This window comes from Euprymna scolopes, chromosome 30, assembly GCF_053919585.1.
Source record: "Euprymna scolopes isolate OS-2025 chromosome 30, ASM5391958v1, whole genome shotgun sequence".
Taxonomy (NCBI): domain Eukaryota; kingdom Metazoa; phylum Mollusca; class Cephalopoda; order Sepiida; family Sepiolidae; genus Euprymna; species Euprymna scolopes.
In genome coordinates this window covers 64,737,643-64,761,129 of record NC_136511.1, presented here as the reverse complement: position 1 = coordinate 64,761,129, position 23,487 = coordinate 64,737,643, and the positions used below count along the sequence as shown (strand labels likewise).

At 33.6% G+C, this 23,487-nt stretch overlaps 1 protein-coding gene across 1 annotated transcript; it reads left to right on the top strand.

The window, feature by feature from the left end:
- Positions 1-956: 956 nt before the first annotated feature.
- Positions 957-21,583, top strand: LOC145254828 (protein BUD31 homolog). Its single transcript, XM_080113660.1, has 4 exons — positions 957-1,235; positions 15,191-15,313; positions 16,521-16,687; positions 21,188-21,583. The coding sequence occupies exons 1-4, from the start codon at positions 1,142-1,144 to the stop codon at positions 21,236-21,238; spliced, it is 435 nt and encodes a 144-aa protein (XP_079969786.1). The 5' UTR covers positions 957-1,141; the 3' UTR covers positions 21,239-21,583.
- The last annotated feature ends 1,904 nt before the right edge of the window (positions 21,584-23,487 follow it).

The window sequence follows — 23,487 nt, the reverse complement described above, 5'->3', positions numbered from 1 at the left end:
TTTTATAAATACTGAAAATTTCATTAAAATTGGTTAATTTCCCGATTTTTGGTGAATTTTTAAGTAAAAGGAGGGGTCAAAATGTTTATACATTTCGAGCATCGGCATTCATTTTGTCCGAACCTAAAAAATATTACGAAATATCCTTGAGTAGAAATTTATTTGTTGCTTGTTAAGATATAGTCGACAAAGAGATTTTTTTTAATATATCGTTTTAAGCAAAAACAACAGTACGTATTTAATTGTCATGTGGAAAATAGTAATATATCTAAAAATTACGAAAATTCATCGAGTAGAAAAACTGCTATCATGATTTTAGTAATAAAAAAAAAATCTATAGCTACAGACAACAAATTTGGCGCCATGACACAATTGAAATATTCTTTTTGGAGTTATGTTCCATGTGTCTAGGCTTTTAGTGTCTACAAGAAAAATGTAATTTTAGCCAATTTTCCATAAAAATTACTTTTAACTATAAATAATTTTTTACTTGATAGATTTTCGTAATTGTTGGATATATTACTATTTCGTAATTGTTGGATATATTACTATTTTCGACATGTCAATTAAGTGCGTAACATTTAAAACAATATACTGAAAAAATCCATTTGTCGAAGTCTGAACTTATCCGATGTACCACGTCAGTGAGTTTGTGGTCACACTCACACGCGGTACACTTTAGAAGAGTACTAATAAAAAAAGAAGAAGAAGAAGAAGAAAAGCGCACACACACACGCACGCGCGTCGTCATATAATAGTACACTTTAAAACAATGACTGCTCCCTTTCACGCAATTTGGTCGAGAATAACATTTTTTTTTTCTTACAAACGAATTCGGAATAATGTTCAGATATTACTTTTTTTTTTTTTTAAATAAATAAATAAATTTAAACTTTTAATAAATTTCTATATTGATAAATCAATCAGAAATAATTATTATTTCGATAATCTCGCGAGAACGTGATCCAAAAGAAAACTGCTTCCGGTTTGTTTTCTCGTGTCTAAGAATACAAATATTGTTTTTGAATTTACTGAACCTGTATTTGGAGTTTTATCATATAAATATATATATATTTGTTTAAATTTTGCACGTTTAACACCTGAATCTTTTTATAATTTTCGAGTTTAATCTTGGAAGAATATGCCGAAGGTACGCAGAAGTAAAAAGCCTCCACCAGAAGGTTGGGAACTTATTGAACCGACTTTAGACGAACTGGATCAGAAAATGAGAGAAGGTTTGTACAAAATAATAATAATGCCAGGGAGAAGTAAATTGATTGAATAATAAAAATCTAGGTGCTTATTCAGAATCACACTTATATTTAAAAAAATACAGAAAAGTCTGTATGATGTAGGTGTTCATTTCAAAACGAAGATGTCATATTCCAAAAATTACGTAAATCGATCAAGTATTTTTTTGTATTTTTTTTTTTTTTTTTTTTGCAACTAAGAAAATCAAAATGTATGATTTTACTATTAAACTGTACTAGCAGTTCAGCCCGGATTTGCTCAGGCTCTATGTTCTGTTCATAACTTTATGTGCATATATTAAAAAATTTGACTCGTGTCCAGGTAACCTACATCTAAAATTTCAAGTGTTTAAACCCAAAATTGGCGGAGGAGTTTGGTAGAATCTACAAAGGTAAACTCTTTCAATTCTGACCTCTTCTTGGCAGCCAAATTTTCGTCCCCAAAACTGATTAAAAAGCTTGCTGCCTTCCTGAATACGTATTATGTAAAATTTCAAATGTTTGGACACAAAATTAGCTGAATAGTTTGCTAGAGACCACAAAGGTCAAATCTTTTTCATTTTGAGCCCTTGGCAGCCAAATTTTCGGCCAAAACCCGATAAAAAAGCTTGCCTCATGTCTGAATACACTTTATGTAAAATTTCAAATGTTTAGACTAAAAATTGGCTGAGAGGTCAAATTTTTTTTTAAATTTTGACCCCAATTTTGACCCTTAACATTTTTTAAATTAAAAAGTTTGATCCATCTAAAATTTCAAGTGCTTAGACCCAAAATTGTCGGAGAAGTTTGGTAGAGTTTTCAATGGTCAAATCGTTGAACTTTGACCCCTTGACAGCCAAATTTCTGACTAAAAACCGACTAAAAAGATTTTCCTAAATCTCAATACCCCTTAAGTCAAATCTCGAGTCTGTAGACTGAAAATTGACAGAGTAGTTTAGTAGGGAAATGTACACACAGACAATTTCACTTTAGATATATAGATTGAAGTCTTCAGGTACCTCTCCACCGTACTGTATACCGATACTCTATGGCTGACTGGGATAGCTTCCGTACATTCATATCCAATCTATCTCTCCATTCCATGTTTAAAAAGGATGTGTCCTCTCTAGTATCAGACCTGACTGAATGGTTAATTGTAGGCATATACCGATTCATACCAAAAAATTCCAACAAAAACCTAACAGCCAGCCATGGTTCTTCCCAGAATGTGCTGCTGCCATCGCGCACAGAAATCACTTTTTACATAGCTACCAACGTAATAGATGCACTGAGACTAAAGCTGCTTTTAGGACCTCCAGCAACCACTGTAAAAGAGTAATAAAAAATGCAAGAGAGCTATATGCTCAGTCTGTTAAATCCAAAGTAGCTGAGCAGCGGCTTGGTTCCCACCAGTTCTGGCAAATAGCAAACAGGATTCTGAACAGAAACGTGCGTTCTATCCAAACTATCATCAATGAACCTGAGGTCATCTCGTCAGCATCAGACAAGGCCAAACTATTTGCCAAGAACTTTGCAGCAAATTCTACCCTATGCGATGAAGGCCATCAACTCCCCGTATTTCCTCCTATAACACAAAACACGCTAGGTAACATACAAATATCTGTGCATGAGGTTGTCAAGCTAATCAAGAACCTTGATTCCAGTAAAGCAACTGGCCCTTACAGTATTCCAATTATAGTTAAAAAAGCTTCAACCAGAACTTGCCCCCATACTTACAAAACTGTTTAAGCATTGCCTTAAGGAGAAGTGCTTTTCAACACCCTGGAAAACCTCATCAGTATGCTCTGTATTTAAGAATTCAGGTGATAAGTCATCTCCCTCTCAGTACAGACAAATAAGTCTCCTGTGTGTCATGAGTAAATTGCTGGAATCCATATTAAATAGAGAAGTAGTCAACCACCTCAGCAGAAATAACCTTTTTAATGACATGCAATATGGTTTCCGTTCTGCTAGATCTACAGCAGATGTGTTTACGGTTATGTCTCATAGGATTAGCGAATCTCTTAACGACATATCAAAGGCCTTCGATAAGGTATGGCATAAACGCCTACTTTATAAGATTTCCAGCTATCGTATAACTGGAAATGTTTTCTCAATCATTAAATCATTTCTCTCTGATAGGCTCATAAGAGTAGTGGTTGATGGGCAGAAATTAGAGGCCCTCAGTATTAATGCTGGAGTCCCTCAAGGGTCCATCCTGGGCCCAACTCTCTTCCTGATCTACATCAATGATTTCCCAAAACATGTACTTAAATCATTCGTTGACATCTATGCTGATGACACGACCATCTATGTCAACACATCAAAGGCCGTAAATGACAATGTCCTCTCTGATTCTCTCTCCTCTGATCTTGAGCATGTGGTACAGTGAGGGAAGAGGTGGCTGGTTACCTTTTAATGCATCCAAAACCAAGCTCCTATCTTTACATCATAAACACTCTGATCCCCATCTGGCATCGATTGAAATGAATGGCTCTCATCTAGGGGAGGCCCCATGTTTTGATAAGCTTCTGGGTTGGACCTTTACTCCTGATCTGAAATGGAACACGTACATCAAATCTGTTGCTAAGGTCGCTGGGAAAATGGTGGGATCCTTCTACCGCTCCAGAAGATATCTCACTAATGATGCAATTCTCTATCTATATAAAAGCCAAGTACGTCCAAAGATGGAGTACTGCTGCCACATCTGGGCAGGAGCTGCTAAAAACAGCCTATCCTTCCTTGACAGAGTACAAAATAGACTTCGTGGCTTAGTGGAGAATGCCCTTTTCTCTTCCCTGCGACCTCTCTCCCACAGAAGAGACGTTGCGAGCCTGTCTTTGTTTTATCGTTATTTCCATGGCAAGTGCTTGTCTGAGCTCCAATCTCTGGTCTCCCCTTGCCGATCTTTCACGAAAAGCACCCGTCTAGCTGAAACCACTGTCAATAATTTTCCCCACTCTTTATCCGTGCCTAAATCAAAACGTAGATTCCATGAACAAAGCTTCTTTCTTAGAACTGCACACCTGTGGAACTCTCTGGCGCTTGCCTGTTTCCCTCCCAACTTCAACTTGGATGTCTTCAAGTCCAACAAACAAATTCCTGATGAACCGCCCCCTAAGTAATGACACTTTATCAAATCTCCAATACTAACGAATAATACAACACTACCCCATTAATTACTGTACACACAATAACCCGTATCCCCGAGTGGCTTCTGGGCTTTGATAAGTGGTGACCTCTATGTAAAAAAAAAAAAAAAAAAGGCTGATTTTTTTTTTTACCTTGACACTTCAATTTTAGTTGTCTCCCACTTATTTCATCATGGTTGACAAAGACACTACGGCTCACTTTAGTCGTAAAATTTGATTTTCTTGAACAAAAACTATTTGATCGATTTACATGATTTTTTAAATATGACGTCTTCATTTTCTAATGAGTATATACCATCATACAGACTGTTCTGTATTTTATTTAAATTCTTACTCACTTTCCACTTAAATATGCACGCTTGCACGTACAACAATCGCCATCACTTAAGGAATTACATTGCTTTATGTCTGGAAAACTACTTGTTTGGGGAGAATTTAAATGCGACATACCTTGAAAGCCTTTTAATAGTCATTTTAAAGGTGATTATAAAGATGCAAAGTATGTAAAAATTTATCTTTCTTTACTTTTAATTTCTGCCATAAGTGCAATTCTGAATAAGCACCAAAATCTATAACCACTCGTGCACGTGCTGTTTCCTTTATTTTTCTGCAATTTTTTGTTTTATTTCTGAACTAGTACCTACTTAAAAAATTGTTATTGCTACCCTTGACTTAGGGTTAATGTTGGGGTTTATAGAGGATATTTTTTTCAGCACTCGCTCGTTTACAAATTAAGATACTTATCCAGTTTATGGCTTGATCTTTGGCAACTTCTAAATAGAAAACCATTCTTAACATGGGAAAGGGGAATGCTGCATTTTGAATTTATCGTCTGTCTTAGCTTTAGCATCTTTCAGCTGCTTTCGTAATCTGTCAGATGTCAAAACAAGATTGCCGAAGATTGGGTCGTAAATTGGATAAGTAACCAAATCAATTTTGCAAACCAGAAGGATGCCCAACTTGGAGTCTGCAATAAATGATGCCTGATCAGATTTGGTTTTGGATATTAAAATACTTCTGGATAGCTTACTTTTGTGATTTTCCAAGTTTTGTACTGATTTTTTATTTATTAATTTATTAACTTGTTAGATGAATGTACAGAATGTTTAACAAAGCCTCCTCTCTTCATGTTAAGTATGGCTTTCTAAATAATCTGCAGTTTACTTACCGCGTTGAAATATTATTTAGAAAACCATTCTTAACATGGAGGTAAACTTTGTTAACTATTCTGTACTTTCCCCTAACAATTTATTTACGTTTTTTTTTTTTTTTTTTTTTGTACACATTGAAGGCCACTTTTATCTTTGTTAATCTCTAGCATTAATTCTAGTTTAAAGGCAGCTGTGTATGGAGCAAGCAAGAACTAAAATATTAACTAGATGCGTGATGCAAGATGAACAGAAACCATGTAGAACTTATGGCAGCTATTTTGAAGTGCTCCGACACAAGTAAAACTGAGCCCTTGTTATTGGAGACCAGCGTAGCTGTTACCTATGAGGCCCAAACAAGATTCCAATTCCTGTGCATGCCACTTTCAATAGAACCCACCTAAAATGCATCAAGTGGATTGCATCATTTACCTCCCTGATCAAAACAAAGGGTATTCCACCTGATGAATGGATCTTGAACAATACATGGTTCAGTTGCCTCGAAAAGCAAAAAAAGTATACTTACTGCTAAGAACAGAGAATGCCTGGACTGGTGCAATGAATATGCTTGTTCAGCAATACAGAATTTTGTCCATAATGGGGGAACATTTGCAATGGGCATTATCTCATGGAACTAGGTTCATAAGGATGAAGCGCTTCTTGTCTGACATTGCTGAAAGAGACCCAATCTGTCTTTTCCAAATTTCCATGTGGCTGGAGGCAGGGTTTCTAGGACTAAATTATAGCTGTGATAATGCAGTATATCCTTTAAGTTACCCTTGTCTAACTCGCCTTCTAATTCACTTCTGGTACTGTTGAGATTTGTTCTTTGGTTGCAGCAAATGCATCGCATTGGTCCATAGATCAACAATAGCAGAAGCATTTAGCACAAAGCTAAATGTCTGGCCAAAAGTCATTGAAAAAATTCTTGAGTTTGGTCAATGTTGAGTAGAGTTAGAAAATAGTCCTCTCTCTCTCTCTCTGGATTAATGTATAGTTGAGGATGAATGCGAGTAAGGCTGGAAAAATCAGTTTTTCTTCTAGAAATAAAGCAACCTTTGATACTCCCAAAATACATTCATGCAAACTAGCATGTTATCATGCACCATCATGAGCTAATTACATTACTCTGCCTCCACTTACATGGAAGTTTGGAAAAGACTGATTGTGTCTATAAGAAAATTACTGGCGGACCTTTCAGCAATGTCTGATAATAGGTTAAGCGCTTCATTCATGTGGGGGCCCTGTCGGTGGGGCATTAGAATACACTGACTGCCTCCCTGCAGAGGGTAAAAGTCCCTCAATGGGGGTCCTGGATATGACCTTTTTTTTTTTTTTTTTTTTTTTTTTACAAGGGTGTCATCACTTATCAAGGCCCAGAGGCCACTCGAGGATAAGGGTTAATAGGTATACATTAGTCATTGTGATTTTAGCATAGTAAACAGTGGGAATTTTGAAACTTGGATTACTTAGGGGGACGATTCAATTAGAACTTGTTCACATTGGACTTTTTCTTTTTTTTTTTTTTTTTTTCATAGGTATCAACTCATTATCAAGGCCAAGAGGCCACTCAAGGATAAGGGTTAAAGAGTGTACAGTAGAAATTGGACAATATAATAATCATTAGTAATGAAAATTTGTTAAATTTGATAACTTATATGGAACGGCTCATCAAGAACTTATTTACGTTAGACTTGAAGACAATCATATTGTAGTCAGCCGGAAAGCAGGAAAACGGAAGACAATTCCACAGGCGTGCAGTTCTAATAAAAAAGCTTTGTTCATGGAATCTACGTTTAGGTTTAGGCACAGATAAAGAGTGGGGGGAATTATTGATAGTGTTTACAGCTAGACGAGTGTTTCTTGTGAAAGATTTGCGAGGGGGGACCATAGATTGAAGCTCAGTCGAACACTTTCCATGAAAATAACGATACATCAGAGACAAACTCGCAACATCTCTTCTGTGAGATAGAGGTTGCAAGGAAGAGAAAAGGACATCTCCTACGAGGCTACGAAGTCTATTTTGAACTCTATCAAGGCAGGCCAAGTCCTTTCTAGCAGCTCCTGCCCAGATGTGGCAACAGTATTCCATCCTTGGACGTACCTGGCTCTTATATAGATAGAGAATTGCATCAGCAGTGAGATATCTACTGGATCGATAGAAAGATCCCACCATTTTTCCAGCGGTCTTGGCAACAGATTTGATGTACGTGTTCCATTTAAGATCAGGAGTAATGGTCAAGCCCAGAAGCTTGTCAAAACTTGAGGCCTCCTGAAGACGAGAGCCATTCATTTCAATTGATGCCAGATGTGGATCAGAATGTTGATGATGTAAAGAGAGAAGCTTGGTTTTAGATGCATTAAAAGTAACCAGCCACTCCTTTCCCCATTGTACTACATGTTCAAGATCAGAGGAGAGAGAATTGGAGAGAACTTGGTTGTTTACTGTCTTAGATGTGCTACCATAGATGGTAGTGTCGTCAGCATAAATGTCTACAAATGATGTAAGGATGTGATTTGGAAGATCATTAATGTAGATCAGGAAAAGAGTTGGGCCCAGGATGGACCCCTGAGGGACACCGGCATTAATACTGTGAGCTTCTGATTTTTGCCCATCAACTACTACTCTTATGAACCTATCAGAAAGAAATGATTTAATAATTGAGAAGACATTTCCAGCTATACCATAGCTGGAGATCTTATGAAGTAAACCTTTATGCCATACCCTATCAAAGGCCTTAGATATGTCAAGAGCAATTGCCCTAGAAAAGTTGCCTCCGTCGAGAGATTTGCTAATCCTATGAGATATAACTGTAAGCACATCTGCTGTAGATCTAGCAGAACGGAAACCTTAAACTATATCCAGTGGTGAGGCCCCAGCTTGCGGGCTTTGGGGAGTGTGGAGCCACCCTTTAATTATCATTGCTCCCAGGTCCACTCTGACCCGGAGTGGTAGTATCTGTTAGGGTTCCAACTATAGGTTAAATAGAAACCGACTTGAAAACAACAAATATATTCTATTAAAAAAATTTTCTTCAAAATCTTTGGATTCGGCATTAAATAACCCGAAGAGGGTTGATATGCCGTAAAACAAAAACAACGAACCAAATCATTCGTGTGGGCCTTGTTCAATGAGATAATGTCTACTGCAAATAGGTGACCATAAAAGTGATTCCAGTGATCTTTTCTGTTTTCTCAGATCAACTGCTGATTATAAAAAATAGGAATCATACTGCCTCCCCATGAGGGACTTGGTAAAGGAAAATAAACAAAGAAGAAATGGAGACAAGTTTAATCGTTGCGAAATCAGTTTTGAAAAAGATGGCAAGTAAAATACTTGCAGATCTACATAAATGCAGGAAATGGATATCAAACCAATTTCAAGGAAGACAACATCAGTATTCTCAAGGATTATCTCAAAGTCTGGAACCTAGCAAGAATCACTGATATCTTTTGAAGCTCCAGTTGACAGGAAGTAGTTGTCTTAATGGGAGAGCCTGTTGCTGATATCAGCAATCTTTTGGACAAGCAATTTCATAATTTAGTATTGTCGGTTTACTCTGCGGAAAGGGGAAATGTGTGACAATTGTGCTTATGTTTACATATTTGTAGATACAGGATTCATTTCTTAACTAACTGATCAATCATTATGAATTTTGGAATTCACTAAGCTTAATTATTTGTAATGTGGGATATATTTAGTTTTATGTAAAGAGGGTGGAAGCTGTCATGAAGATTGAGGTATCTCCAATTTTGTGAAATTTTCACCATAGGTATGTGTTGGACATTAATAAACATTCTTCAAATTTCAGTTTCTTTTGAATATTTTAAAGGCTTTTTAAGGGACATAATATGAGAACTAATTTGAAAATTAAAATCCATTTTCATTAGACACTAATTAAACAAGGTTTTCTAAGACACCTTAAGCTTAAAGCTTGTGAGACATTTTCTAGAAGCAAAACCATGTCATGAATTTTTATGAAAATTAGAAGAAGGATTCTAGATATAAATTTCAGTATCATTGTATCTTGATTTTCATCTTTGTAAGGGAACATAAACATGATGTAAAACTGTGCTTATTTAGAATTGCATCCTTTAACATTTCAAGAAAATGAAAATAAAAACCTGTATAGAAATGCACCTACTTGTCACGGAATGAAGATGGCGTATTCCAAAAATCACCCAAAATTGATCAAGTAGTTTTTTTCTCTTTTTATTTAGGAAAATCAAATTTAACGATTTTTACCGATTTAAAAGTTTCCATTATTTTGAATACAAACAAAATCTTTGTAATTTTTTTTTTTTTTTTAATTCCATTTTCACCCCAAACAAAGCACAGTGCCACTTTGATGTAGGGGGCTACTATCAGGGGATATAAGTTGCAGGGATACTATGTAGGGAGTTGAGCAGCAAGATGTCTGTTCACATTACTCTTGAACTTCTGCATGTCAGTACAGTTGGGAAAGCAGAATCCCGGAAGGGAATTCCAAAGTCTAGCAGTTTTGGGGAAGAAACTATTGAAGTAGAAGGCTTTCTTACATCTAGGAATCTCTACTGTGAAAGGGTGGGATTTTGCTGCTTGTCGGGTTTGTTGGGGATATTTATGTCGAGGGGGTACAAGTGCTTGTAGTTCATCAGAGCATTCACCATTAAAATATTTATAGAACAGGCAGAGGGATGCAGCATTTTGTCGATGGGACAGAGGCTGAAGCTTAGTTGACAGTTCAGGACCTATCAGGTGGGCGACTCTCTTTTGAACCCTGTCTAGGAGTGAGAGACTAGTAGCAGATTCACCAGCCCAAATGTGACAACAATACTCCATACATAGGTGAATGGTGGCCTTTTAGAGATACAGGATACTTTCAGGTGTAAGTAGCTTTCTAGCATGGTAGAGAGAACCTACCTTCCTTGCAGAATTGTTGCTCTTGAATTTTGGCAAAATTTAAAACATAGCGGCCAGTATTTTGTTTCATTCAGCTTGTAAAATTTGATTTTCTTAAATAAAAAAAAGAACTACTTGGTCAAATTGCTTGATTTTTGGAATATGCCATCTTCATTCTGTGACGGGTACGTACATCATAAAGACTTTTCTGCATTTTGTTTTGCTTAAAATTTTCATTATGAGTGCCAATCTGAATAAGCACCTGTAAAACTGTTCTGTTTAATGTTAACCGCCTTGAAACAGGTATTCTTTTTTAGCGTTAAAAGATGTTGACTATTTTTCGCTTTTAAGCAAAGTAAAATAATTGGAGAGTTGTCGTGCAGAATAAGGTCACAATTTCTTTTTACAAAGGAGATAACTGTCAACTTTAAAATGTATTTTTTAACGCATAAATGAAATGTATATTGTTTATGATACATATAATCATTTTGAAGAAGTGATTCTCGTGTTGCCTTCTCCACCCAATCATCTTGAGAAATAATTAAGACAAGCAGGGAGACCCGCAGTTGTCTGGGATTGAACAAGGATCAACAAATATTTCACCCTTCCATATTTTTATTGTTGTCAAAATCACTCATTTTTTTTATCAAATCGATTGATTGCTCTAGTTAAGGACCTCTTCCCCCCACGGTATAACAGGAGGAAGCTTCACATGCCTCTCTGCAGTGACTTTTTTTTATATGGTAGTCACCACTTATCAAGGCCCAGAAGCCACTCATGAATAAAGGTTACTGCATGTTCAGTAATCAATGGGATAGTACCGTAGTAATCGTTAATATTGGGTGTTTGATAAAGTGTCTTACTTAAGGGGGCGGTTCATCAGGAATTTGTTTATGTTGGACTTGAAAACATTCAAGTTGCAGTCAGGTGGGAAACTGGCAAATGGAAGAGAGTTCCACAGGTGTGCACTTCTAAGAAAGAAGTTTTGGTTTCGGCACAGATAAAGAGTGGGGAAAATTTTTGACAGTGGTCTCAGCTAGACGGGTGTTTATCGTGAAAGATTGGCGAGGGGGGACCAGTCCACAATACATTGCAGTCTCCATTGTATTGTAGAGAATCTACTGTTTATTTTATAAAATTATTTGTAAATAATGCCTTGACTTAGTTTAAAATCCAAAAGTCAACTATCTTGGTTCAGTTGTGCTCTAAACATTCAATTCAAACGCGCCTCTGTCATATCAAAGAACCAACTGTTAATTTTATGAAATTATTTTATGTAATCACTTGAATTAAAGTTAAACATACAAAAGTCAAGTATCATGGTTCAATTGTGCTCTAACAAGAAACATTCATTTTGGACACTACCCTGTTTTATAAACGAATCTAGAGTTAATTTTATAGGCTCGGTCTTTCTGCTTGTGCGATGATAAAACTTCTCAAATGCACTTGTGATGTTAGATTATATAAAAGTAATAACTGCGGTCAAAATCGGATTTTCTTTTTTCTAATCGGATTTTTTCGATTATGGATTTTCGATACTTATCAGACGCATTCCAATACAAACGCTACATAAAAACACTTCCAGATACATCAAGTACCTTTGTGTGAAATTTAAAAAAAAAAATCAGCCCAGCTGTCTCAGAGCCCATAAGGAACTCTCTCTCTCACACGCATGCACACACACACACACACACACACACACACACACAGAATTCCTTTTATAATAGTAGATAGATATAATAAATAAATGTAATGATTAAAGTGATATTGCCTTTGTTTTTCATTAAAAAAAAAATAATTGGACCTATTAAATTTAGAAGTCAGTGCTCAACTGTCTGACCAATTGAGCTCAACTAGAAAGCTGAGATAGAAACCTAGAAAGTTGGTTTATAAGGCAGATGGGATATTAGATTTGGTAGTCCATTCTCTTGGTTTTGATTGGTTGCTAGTTCATGTGGATAATCTATGATAAAAATATTGCACATTTGTGTATAAAAATTTAGTCAGCAAAAATCACTGTTAGATAAAATGATTACATGAAATAGAATGTGATGTGTAGTCCTCAAACACCACCATTTTGAATTTATCAGGGGAGTTTACTCAAACTTCTAAAATAAGTATGATGTTCAAAACCATTGTAAAATAGTCATTCCCAAACATGTGCTTTTATTTTTTTCTTAAATTATTGATAATTTCCTGTAATTTTCGGTGTCAGCTGAGATTGTTTGCTACCAAGTAAATTTTTCATGGCATTTTAAAGTCATTTTATCTAACGGTAATTTTTGATGGCTGGGTTATTATGCACACATGCCCAAAATTGCTTCATTCAAGCAAAAACCCATCAACTGTTTGGAGCAAAATCCTGTTGAAACACTGTTCCTCATTAGATTACTGAAGTTAAGCTACTTAGAGCCTCTCCAGTACCAGATGAGTGACCATTTGGGAATACTAGTCACTGTATGCCATCTTCCTATGTCCAGGATATACATGTGGTTGGAGACTGCTTGTGAATTTTATATTATCTGTAAACTTCCTCCAAAGGAGGAAGCCAACATAACTCTCACGGGGCCAATGCCACACTAGGTATTACCAATTTTTTTTATGTTTTGTTTTATTTGGACGCCTATATGCTGGTAATTGTCAATTTGATTTCACAGGACACTATTCTTGTAGATAGTTATGTTTTTATATTATCTTTTTTATGGGGCAAAATAATGGCTCATAAATGTTGTTTGACACTGTGATTGTATAATTGCAATTTTTACCATCACCATAACAAGTACCTGAAACTGGTTGATTGTATTTCATTAAGATTTTCACAAACCAGAAGAATATCCAAACCAAAGTCAGCAACAAATGGTGTTTGGTCAGGTTTAGTTCTTGATATTCCATTTCATTCATAATATAACTACTTGCAAGTATTTCAAGTTTTCAAAATTTATTTATTTACTAGCATGGGTGCCCGGCGTTGCCCGGGTGTTTGGATGTGTGTGTTGAGCAAAAAAAAAAAAGTGGTAGTAGTAGGAAGACAGATTTGAACCCGTACTGCGAAGGAGGAAAAGAATGTGACAAAAATGTGACGTCTTTGCTGTTACGACCACCACCAAACCAGAAGTGACGTAGGTTCAAATTAAGGCTAGTCAATCGAAAAGAGGGATGACTTTTGAAAATATCAGCGAAAAAAAAGCAACCCCTTCCTGTAGAAAAGTGCCTAGTTGAGAGTGAAGAAATTAATGTTTTTAGCCAATTTTTCAGTATTTGTTATCTGAAGGGTCGAGCTTCAAAATGATACTGATCTTGTGAAAATCCGTCGCCTCTGTCGAAAGTTTTAGGCAGACATGCAAACATACATACATAGATTTTATATATTTGTAGCTCAAATGTTCGACCCAAACCGATTAAAAAGCTTGCCCTATCTCTGAATACCCTTTATGTAAAATTTCAAATGTTTACACCAGAAATTGTTTTTAGTAATTTGGTAGAGACCGCAGAGGTCAAACTTTTAAAAACTTTGACTCCTATTGTGATCCCTTAACATTTATTGTTTTGGGTTCAGATCAAGTTATTAAGTTAGATCCATATCCAAGGAACCTATATATAAAATTTCAAGTGTTTAGACCCAAAATTGTTGGAGGAGTTTGGTAGAGTTCTCAAAGGTCAAATCGTTGAACTTTGACCCCTTAACAGCCAAATTTCTAGCTGACAACCGATTACAAAGATTTTCCCAAATCTCACTACCCTGTATATCAAATTTCGAGTCTGTAGACTGAAAGTTGACGGAGTTATTGTGTAGGGAAATGTACACAGACCCACAGACAGACACTTTCACTTTTATAGATATATAGATTAAATTGTTAGGTAAAAGTACATAATAGTTAACTCTGTGTTAAGAATAGCTTTCGATGCTTCTACACTATTCGGACAAGATTTTGTAGTCGATAGATGAAGTTTTCAGATAAAAAAACAATGGTTTCAACTGATTTTTTTTTTTTTTGTCAATTCTTATAAGTTACAATGGTAGCTTCCAATTATGCAGTCAAAATGACCTGAATATTAACTGAATTATTAAAAAAACAACTTTAATCATGTTAGCAGGTGAAAAATTGCCGCCATCTTGTTTAATTCGAACAGAAAATTACCTCCTTGTTGAACTCTCCTGAGTTTTATGATCGTTTTCATCAAATTCTATTTTTATTTCCTTTAATAAAATTTTTTATACCTTATCAATTTTTGTAATTTTTGGATATAATCTTCTTAAAAATACAAAGAATACATAGATACCATTGTTTTCATGTGAAATTCAGTTTTACGATTTCCGAAAATCACACTCCAATTATGTAGAAGCGCCTAGCTTTCTAAATAATGTTATTTCAGAACTGTCTGTAAACTGCAGAAAATTATTTAGAAAGCCATTCTTAACATGTTTAACTGTTTTGTACTTTCAACTAACAATTTAATCAATGAATAAATGAAAATTAGTATGAACATAAGAAACCAGAAGAGTAAGTGACTCAAAGCCGGAAGTCTTAAATATCAGGAACTAAATCTGATCAAACACAGTTTGCTGCTGAGTTAGAGTTGGATATACTTCTGATTTGCCTAGATTTCGTTTGTTTATTGTGGAAGAAGGCAATAAGCTAATGTGGTTGAAATATTTTGATGATTTTTGGAGTGAGAATATCCGTGAGAGTGTTGCTATAAATAATGTTAGATTTTTGTTATGAAAAGGAGAAATACCTTAAAATGTCTTTAAGCATTTTAAATTTGCTTTAATTTCAGCGGAAACTGAGCCCCATGAAGGTAAACGGAAAGTCGAAGCCTTGTGGCCCATATTCCGAATTCATCACCAGCGATCTCGATACATATATGACCTTTTTTACAGACGACATGCTATAAGTAGAGGTAAGCATTTCCTTTTTCCAAGTCGATTATTTATCTTTTTCTTTTCTTTTTTTTTTTTTTTTTTACAAGGGAGTCACCACTTATCAAGGTCCGAAGGTCACTCAGCGATAAGGGTTAATGAATGTAATGTGGTAGTGTATTTAATTATTAAAGGGGACGGTTCAGCAAAAATTTATTTTCATATGCAGAAACTCCTTCAACTAGAACACATTACACATGCCACTATGTTTGTTTGTTTGTTTGCCTAATGTTCACATCGTTTGACCAATCATCACCGTCACCAGATCTCATGTACAATATGAAAATGAAATTGGAATCTTAGGGAGATATCAATCATACCAAGGTGCCACAGGACTTATGAAGAAGAACCTGAAATCCTACCTAACTAATATTCCTGGTGAACCAAGTGCAAAAGAGATCCAGACAATTGCACTTAAGGGAACAGCGAGGATACTAAAAAGAGCTCTCGGTTGGTTTCAATAAAAAGCAGGGAATGTTGGCAGCTGGTTTGGCTGCCCCATACCCAGCGTTACAATCTTCAAAGAAAGAAAATTTAAAAAAAAAAAAAGAAAAGTGAAATTCCTGATTTTAACTTTTACTTTTACAAACCTGCATCTTAATATTACAACTCAATGATATACGTGAAAGAAAGGATTGATAAACAAACAAACCAAATGCCCCAATTCTGATGCTATCAGATTAGTCTGTCTGAAGATACTGGCTTCTGTGGGAAGCAAAGAGCAAAGATCTTTCTTGTGTGCACATGAAAAACTAGATGCAAGAATTTAACATCCAGTATTTTTATGGAGTGATTCCAGTTTCTGATTGGTTACTAGCAGAACATGGCTCCATTTTATTGGTCAGTTCCTATTGCCAGTGTCTTAAAGTAGAACCTTCTAATTTTCTTTAATCGTACCCTTCTATTATATCAAAAGTATTGCACCCCACTCTTATTTTTTATATAATGGGAACGTTTTAATGTTTAAGTAGAACCTTCCAATTTTCCTTAATCGTACTCTTCATTATATTGAAAATATTGCAACATTCAGCATTAAATAACTCTATATGCCGTAAAACAAACCAAAACAAACATCCTAAAACACCAGAAAAAAAAAAAAAACAATGTAAATAATTTCTCATCTCAAAAGCTTGGACAAAAATTTTGTTGGATTCTGATTTTTTTTCTTTTTTTTTTTCTTTTCTCCAGAACTTTATGAATATTGTTTACGAGAAGCCATTGCAGACAAGAATCTGATTGCCAAATGGAAGAAACAAGGTTATGAAAACCTGTGTTGTCTACGCTGCATCCAAACAAGAGACACCAACTTTCAAACAAACTGTATATGCCGAGTGCCAAAAAGCAAGTTAGAAGAAGTGAGTAGTTTTGTAATGTAGTGGGGGAGCGGGGGATTTTGTCTGTTGCATGTACAGTGATGATCATATTTATTGGCACGGTAAAATAAAAGTTAAATTTTGTCTAATAAATTCTAAAAAAGGGATTAAATTAAAGAAAATAACAAAGTATATTATGTATTTTTAACTGGCCTTTCCGATGCAGCAATCGGATTTTAGAAAAAATATAATATATAGCTGTATATAAATAGGTAAGTAAAATATAAATAAAATAAAAATATAATATATAGCTGTATATAAATAGGTAAGTAAAAATTACAAATGAATAACACCAAACATTAATTTATTAGAAACTGTTTAAAAAATACTTATACAAACTAGGCATACAAATGATTATGTTTGGGTCTTTGCTCTCTACTATATATGCAATACTTCAAAACTATGTTGTAAAAAAAAAAAAAAAAAAAGACTCCGTTTAGTCTTGTCAGACTATTGAAACCCACCGAAGGATGCCTGTGCTTGAAGTTTTGCACAATCTCCAACCACACTTCTCTTGAGTCGGCACTGTTTCAATGTCAATTGCAAATATATAATTTCATGACAACTGGAAACGATGCCTAGATAAGCAGAGAGCACATACAGTACCTAGCATTCTCAAATAATCACCCGTCTGGAACTGGCCAGGTTTAACTTTGGTGATTTGGTGAGAACTGGTATGTCAACGTGATTATGTTGTATATAAAACTGTTACATTACTGGTTCAAATAAACGAACATCCCAATTATATGCATATTCACAGAGTATATAAAGCTTTTTAAATCTATTTCTATTGAATTGTAATTTAAATTCTTTGGTTATTTAATTGATATTTTAAAATTGGAAAAATATTCAATATAAAGGTACTTGTACAGTTTAATCAAGACATTAAAAAATGAAAATATCGAAAAAAAAAAAAAAGGTTATATTGTACGTATCCGTTTTGGACTGAAGATCTCTGAAAAAAAATTTAATTTGATTGAGTATTTTTTTTTTTTTTACAGCGGAAAAATACGTTCTTATGAGAGCGCGTTGAAGTCAGCCATTATGGAGTTTGTTAAACATGCCACGGGGAGATAACTCCAGTTAAAGCACCGACACTCCCTCCCCATCTTTAATACTAGTTTTTCTTCTTAAAAATCAAACCTTTTGCTTGCTATCATAACAAATTGTTTTTTCGCTGTAAAAAAAAAAAAAACTACTTGATGAAATTAAGTGAATTTTTTTTTTTTTTTGGAGAACTTCGTTCCATAATGGATACGTGCAATATAACATTTTTTTTTTTTTTTTTTTTCATTTTTTAATCTCTTGATTAAACTGTACAAGTACCAATGTAAACTTTTTTTTTACATGTTTATTTTATTTCCCATCCCCTTTTTATATTTGGACCATCTAACAACTATGATTTTTGATATATTATTTTTCAATGTAGAACTTGCATTGTATTGGATATTAGCTAAATCTATTATTTTAAAAACTAATAGTTTTCATTTAAATTACTTCCCTTGAATCTTAATGGACATAATACTCTAAAAAAGGTTTTGGTAATTTATCCTTTTTTTTTTTTATGAAGTCACTTTAATTAATTAGAAAATTTTAGAAAATTAAATAATGGGATAAAATATTTTATAAAATGATTAAAATCGCTTTTTTTCTTCTTCTTTTCTCAGCCTTACGGTATAAGACACCTTTTTTGAAGAAGATTGTTTTTTTTTTTTATCATCTTAATTTTGTTGATCGTCCAACAAAAACAAAAAAAAATCTTTGAAAAAAAAAGGTGTCTTACACTGAAACTTTCAGAAAATAAAAATGATTTTAACCATTTAATCAAATATTTTGTAACTTTTTTTTTTTTTTAATTTTCAAATTAACCCTGCAAAATAATGTGCCTAAATTCTTTCTATCAATTAATGACTGTTAATATTGACAAAATCATACCATATATATATATATATATATATATATATATATATATATATATATATATATATATATAATCTCTTCTCTACTATTATATAAAAGGAACTTCTTCTTAGTTCGTTCCCTATGGACTCCAAAACTGTTGGGCCAATTTTTATGAAATTTCGCATGAAGGTACTTTATGTGCCTGGCAGTCTTCTTGATAGGTTTTGTATCGGAACGTCTTCGATAAGTATCGATAATCGAAATGATCCAATGAAAGAAAGGACAGTCGATTTTGACCCAAGTTAACACCTTACACAGCCTATTTGTTTACAGTGTATTTGAGAAGTTTGATTACCACGCAAGCTGAAAGGCTCGACATAAAGTCAACAGTAGGTTCTTTGATATGATGGGGGCACATTTGAAATGAATGTTTTTGTGTAGAGCACAATTGCAACTGACTTTTTCATTTTAAACTTTCATCAAGCCATTATATATAAAAAATTACAAAATCCACAGTAGGTTCTCTACAGTGCAATGTAGACTACAATGTATTGTGGATTAAGTCACTGCGTGGAGGCATGTAAAGCTTTTTCTTCTTGGTGTACCTTGATGGGGTCCGAACTAGAGCAGGCAAGCAATCTATTTGATTGAAAAATAAGCAATTTCACCGATTTCGATGACAATAAAATATGGGAGTGTGAAAAATTTGTTGATCTGCATTCAATCCTGGGCAACATCTGGTCTTCCTGCTAGTCTATATATCTATAAAAGTGAACGTGTCTGTCTGTCTGTCTGTGTATCTGTCTGTCTGTGTACATTTCCCTACGCAATAACTCTGTCAATTTTTAGTCTATAGACTCGAAATTTGAAATACCGGGTACTGAGATTTGGGAAAATCGATGTGACGGGTGTCAGCCAGAAATTTGGCTGTTAAGGGGTCAAATTTCAACGATTTGACCTTTAAGAACTCTACCAAACTCCTCCGACAATTTTGGGTCTAGACACTTGAAATTTTAGATATAGGTTCCTTGAACCTGGATCTAACTTAATAAAGTGATTTGAGCCCGAAACAATAAATTTTAAGGGGTCATAATAGGGGTCAAAGTTTTAAAAAATTAACCATTTTTTTTATTTTTTTGCTTTTTTTGCACAGCATACACCTCCAAACACCCGAGCAACGCCGGGCACCCCTGCTAGTATTATATAAAAGGAACTTTGTATGTGTGGGATCGTTCCTTATGGACTCTAAAAGGGCTGGACCGTTTTTTATGAAATTTCACATAAATGTACCTGCAAGCTTTCTTAGTTTGGTTTTGTATTGGAATACCTCTGATAAGTATTGAAAAATCGATAATCGAAAAAATCTCATTAAACTAAATACAGTTTGATTTTGACCAAATTTAAGTTTTATACAGCCTAACATTACAAATGCATTTGAGAAGTCTGCACAAGCAGAACAGCCCAGCATATAGAATCAACAGTAAGTTCTTTGATAAGACAAAGGTGTGTTCAAAATGAATCTTTCTGTTTAGAGCACAACCAAACCATGATACTTGACTTGCATTTTAAATTTTAATTCAACTTATTATATAAAAATAATTTCATAAAATCAACAGTAGATTCTATACAGTGCAGTGTAGACTACAATGTCTTGTAAAATAAGTCATTGCAGGAAGGCATGTTAAGCTTCCTCCTGATGCACTGCGATGGGTTCCTGACTAGAACAGGCAATCAATCAATTTGATGTAAAAATGGGCAATTTTACTGATTTCGATAATAAATGTGTTACAAGTGTGGAACATTCATTGATCCTCATTCAATCCTTGGCAACTTCAAACCTCTATGCTAGTATATATATATATATATATATATATATATATCAAACCTCTATGCTAGTATATATATATATATATATATATATATATATATATGTATGTATGTAGGAAAGTAAAAATTACAAATGAATAACAGTGAACGTTAATTTATTATTAAACTGTTTAAAAAGTAGTTATAGGCATACAAATAGTTATGTTTATATCGTTGCTCTCTACTGCATATACAGTATTTCAAAACTATATTGTATTGATTTAAATAAGTCGTTTTCGTGTTAATTGAGATATGATAGATGAAAAAGAACTTTGATATGCGTTTAGTTGCAATATTTATTGGTCCTCCGACTAAGGAGGGATTCGACATAGTAATTCATACCTGTCCGTCTGTTTGTTTGTTTGCACTTTTCTCAATAACCATCTGTTGAATTTTTTTAACTTTTGCACAAACATTAGTGATGGTGAAAGTAAATTTTTGCCAGAGCATATTTTCTGGGAGATAACTCTTGTTGGCCCCTCCTAGGGGCCATTATGAGGGTACAATTGCCCCTAAATCATTCATCCATTCATTTGTTTGCACTTTTCTTAATAACCACAATTTGGATTTGTTTGCAATTTTGCACAAACATTAGTCATGGTGAAAGTAAATTTTTTCACTCATAGATGGGGACCCTGCATGTTCAGCTTGTTTATTAATAATTTTGTCTTTGTAATCACTAATTTATTTAATTTTTTTTTTTCTTTCTTCCAGGGTAAAATTGTAGAGTGCGTCCTTTGCGGTTGCCGTGGATGTTCAGGTTGAAAGCTCAATATGATATCATATGCTGGAAAATACATAACATTGGATGAATGATTACCCTTGTACCAAAAAAGACTGTATATAAATTACCAAGCTGAATACGACTTTCTCTGTCGACTTTTGGCTGGCAGGTGCATCATAATTTTTGGGACATTGTCATATAATTTTTTTTCTTTGTATATCACCAAAAGTAATGAAACTTTTATCATCATCAATACGTCACAGGATTTCAATTTCTTTTTGGGGTTCTTGTCCAGAATTCCTCCTATATTAAAAACCAAAAATAAAAAAAATATCTGTATGATGTCTGTACATATGATGAAATGAAAATATAATATTAAAAAATCATGCTAATTGGTGAAAAAGTTTTATTTAAAAAAAAAAAAAATCAAATTTTATCAGAATCTGAAAAGTGACCGTCTTGTCTGCCATTTTGAAAAAAAAATTTTGGGAAACAAAGGGGGATAATTAATAGTTGGCCGAAACGTTGTGAGTAAACAAACCAATAAAAGATGAAAAACAACAACTAATTAAGATGAGAATAATAGTCCGAAATAAAAATAAATTAATATATATAATGCTCATCTCAAAAATGAATTCCAATTAGGAATAATATATAAAGGGGGATAACTCAATAATTTATACTTACTAGATTTATCTTGTAATGCCTACAAATTCCCATTAATTGCTTAAAAATAATTTTCTTTGAAAATAAAACTACTCCAAAAATCATGTAGATTGATCAAGTTTTATGATATATATATAGTAGTATAGTTTCTTTATTCAGTAACAAGGTTGTTAGTGGTTAAAGTACTTGGCTGATCACATTTGGATATGACTGACAGATTAAAAGAAATTTAAGCAAGAAAAATTGCTGATGAAAAAAATAGAATTTTTGATGGATTAACATTAAAATTTATTCAAACAAGAATATATAACAAGATTAAAGAAAATACTTAACCCATGTATTTTCAAAGATAGGCTTTTTTCGACAGGATAAACTTTAGTAAAACATGTATCACTGATTAGCACAAATTTAAAAGTACATAATGAAAAACTTTTTTGTGAACTAAAAGGCATTTTTAATAGAATTAAATAAAATCAAATTAATGTTGTACTTTTTAAAATTGATTCTATCCAATTTTATTGAGAATGCCATCTAAAAGTTTTTTTTAATTTTCAAATTCATGCTTATTAGTGATACAATTTTTACTAATCTTATGAGCAGAATGTATCATTGAGAATCCCTATGTTCAAGATTTTTATTATAATTCCTTGCTTGAATGTTTGATGGATTAATAAATATTGTAATTTATTTAATTTTTATTTTCATCAATTTTTCTGGATTTTTAATTGCTCTATCTAGTATATTGAGCTTTTTATTATCTCTTTATGTTCTAATATAAGGATAATATTTATCGCTGTTTTAATTATAAATTATATATTATGGAAATAATATTCCAACATGATGGAAAAAGGAAAGAACCAAAATTATTCATATATTTACTAACGTTTTGTCTTTATTTCAATACTTTCTAGAAATGATTGATTTGAAAAGAAAAAAAAACACTGATTCTAAGGAGGACTTGAAATATAAACAAAACGTTAATGAATATGTAATTTTGCGTTTTTCTGACTGAAGAGAGCTTGATATTGGTATCTAAAACGTTCCCTATTATCAGATTTGAAACCGACGGTACTGATGACTTATCTAAACTTTCTGTAGATAAAAATATAAATAATACGCTCTTATTTTCGGAATTTTTTCCTTATAATAGAGCACTCTGCTGGAATCCTTTTTTCAAAAAAAATATAACTAAGCATATATATATATATATATATATATACTTATTTATTGTTAAATAAACATGTTTACATCCCGCATTGAACATTTGAATAGTCAAGTCGCTGCCTGATGATATCTGTTGTTTGATTGAAACAAATGGCTGTTTGTAGCAGCAGGATGTAAACATGTTTATTTAACAATAAATAAGTATTATTAGCTCTTTTTTATTGAGCACTATCTAACAACCTCGTTGAATTCATTAGTTTATTACTTTTGAATAACAAAAACCCGAGTGTGTATATATATATATATATATATATATATACCATTTCGATTCATGTTAAATACGATTGTTTTCAATAACTGTTCCAAAAACAAGGCATTCAGTTGACCTTGTGAAGGACGACGGCAAAAGGCTCAAGAGACAAAATTTGACACATGTCAACAAAGAGACAAAATTTGACAC

Coding starts and splice junctions, on each gene's coding strand:
- LOC145254828 (XM_080113660.1), top strand. CDS start 1,142: ATGCCGAAGGTACGCAGAAGTAAAAAGCCTCCACCAGAAGGTTGGGAA. Junction 1,236..15,190: donor GGATCAGAAAATGAGAGAAG/GTTTGTACAAAA, acceptor CTTTAATTTCAG/CGGAAACTGAGCCCCATGAA. Junction 16,688..21,187: donor CAAAAAGCAAGTTAGAAGAA/GTGAGTAGTTTT, acceptor TCTTTCTTCCAG/GGTAAAATTGTAGAGTGCGT.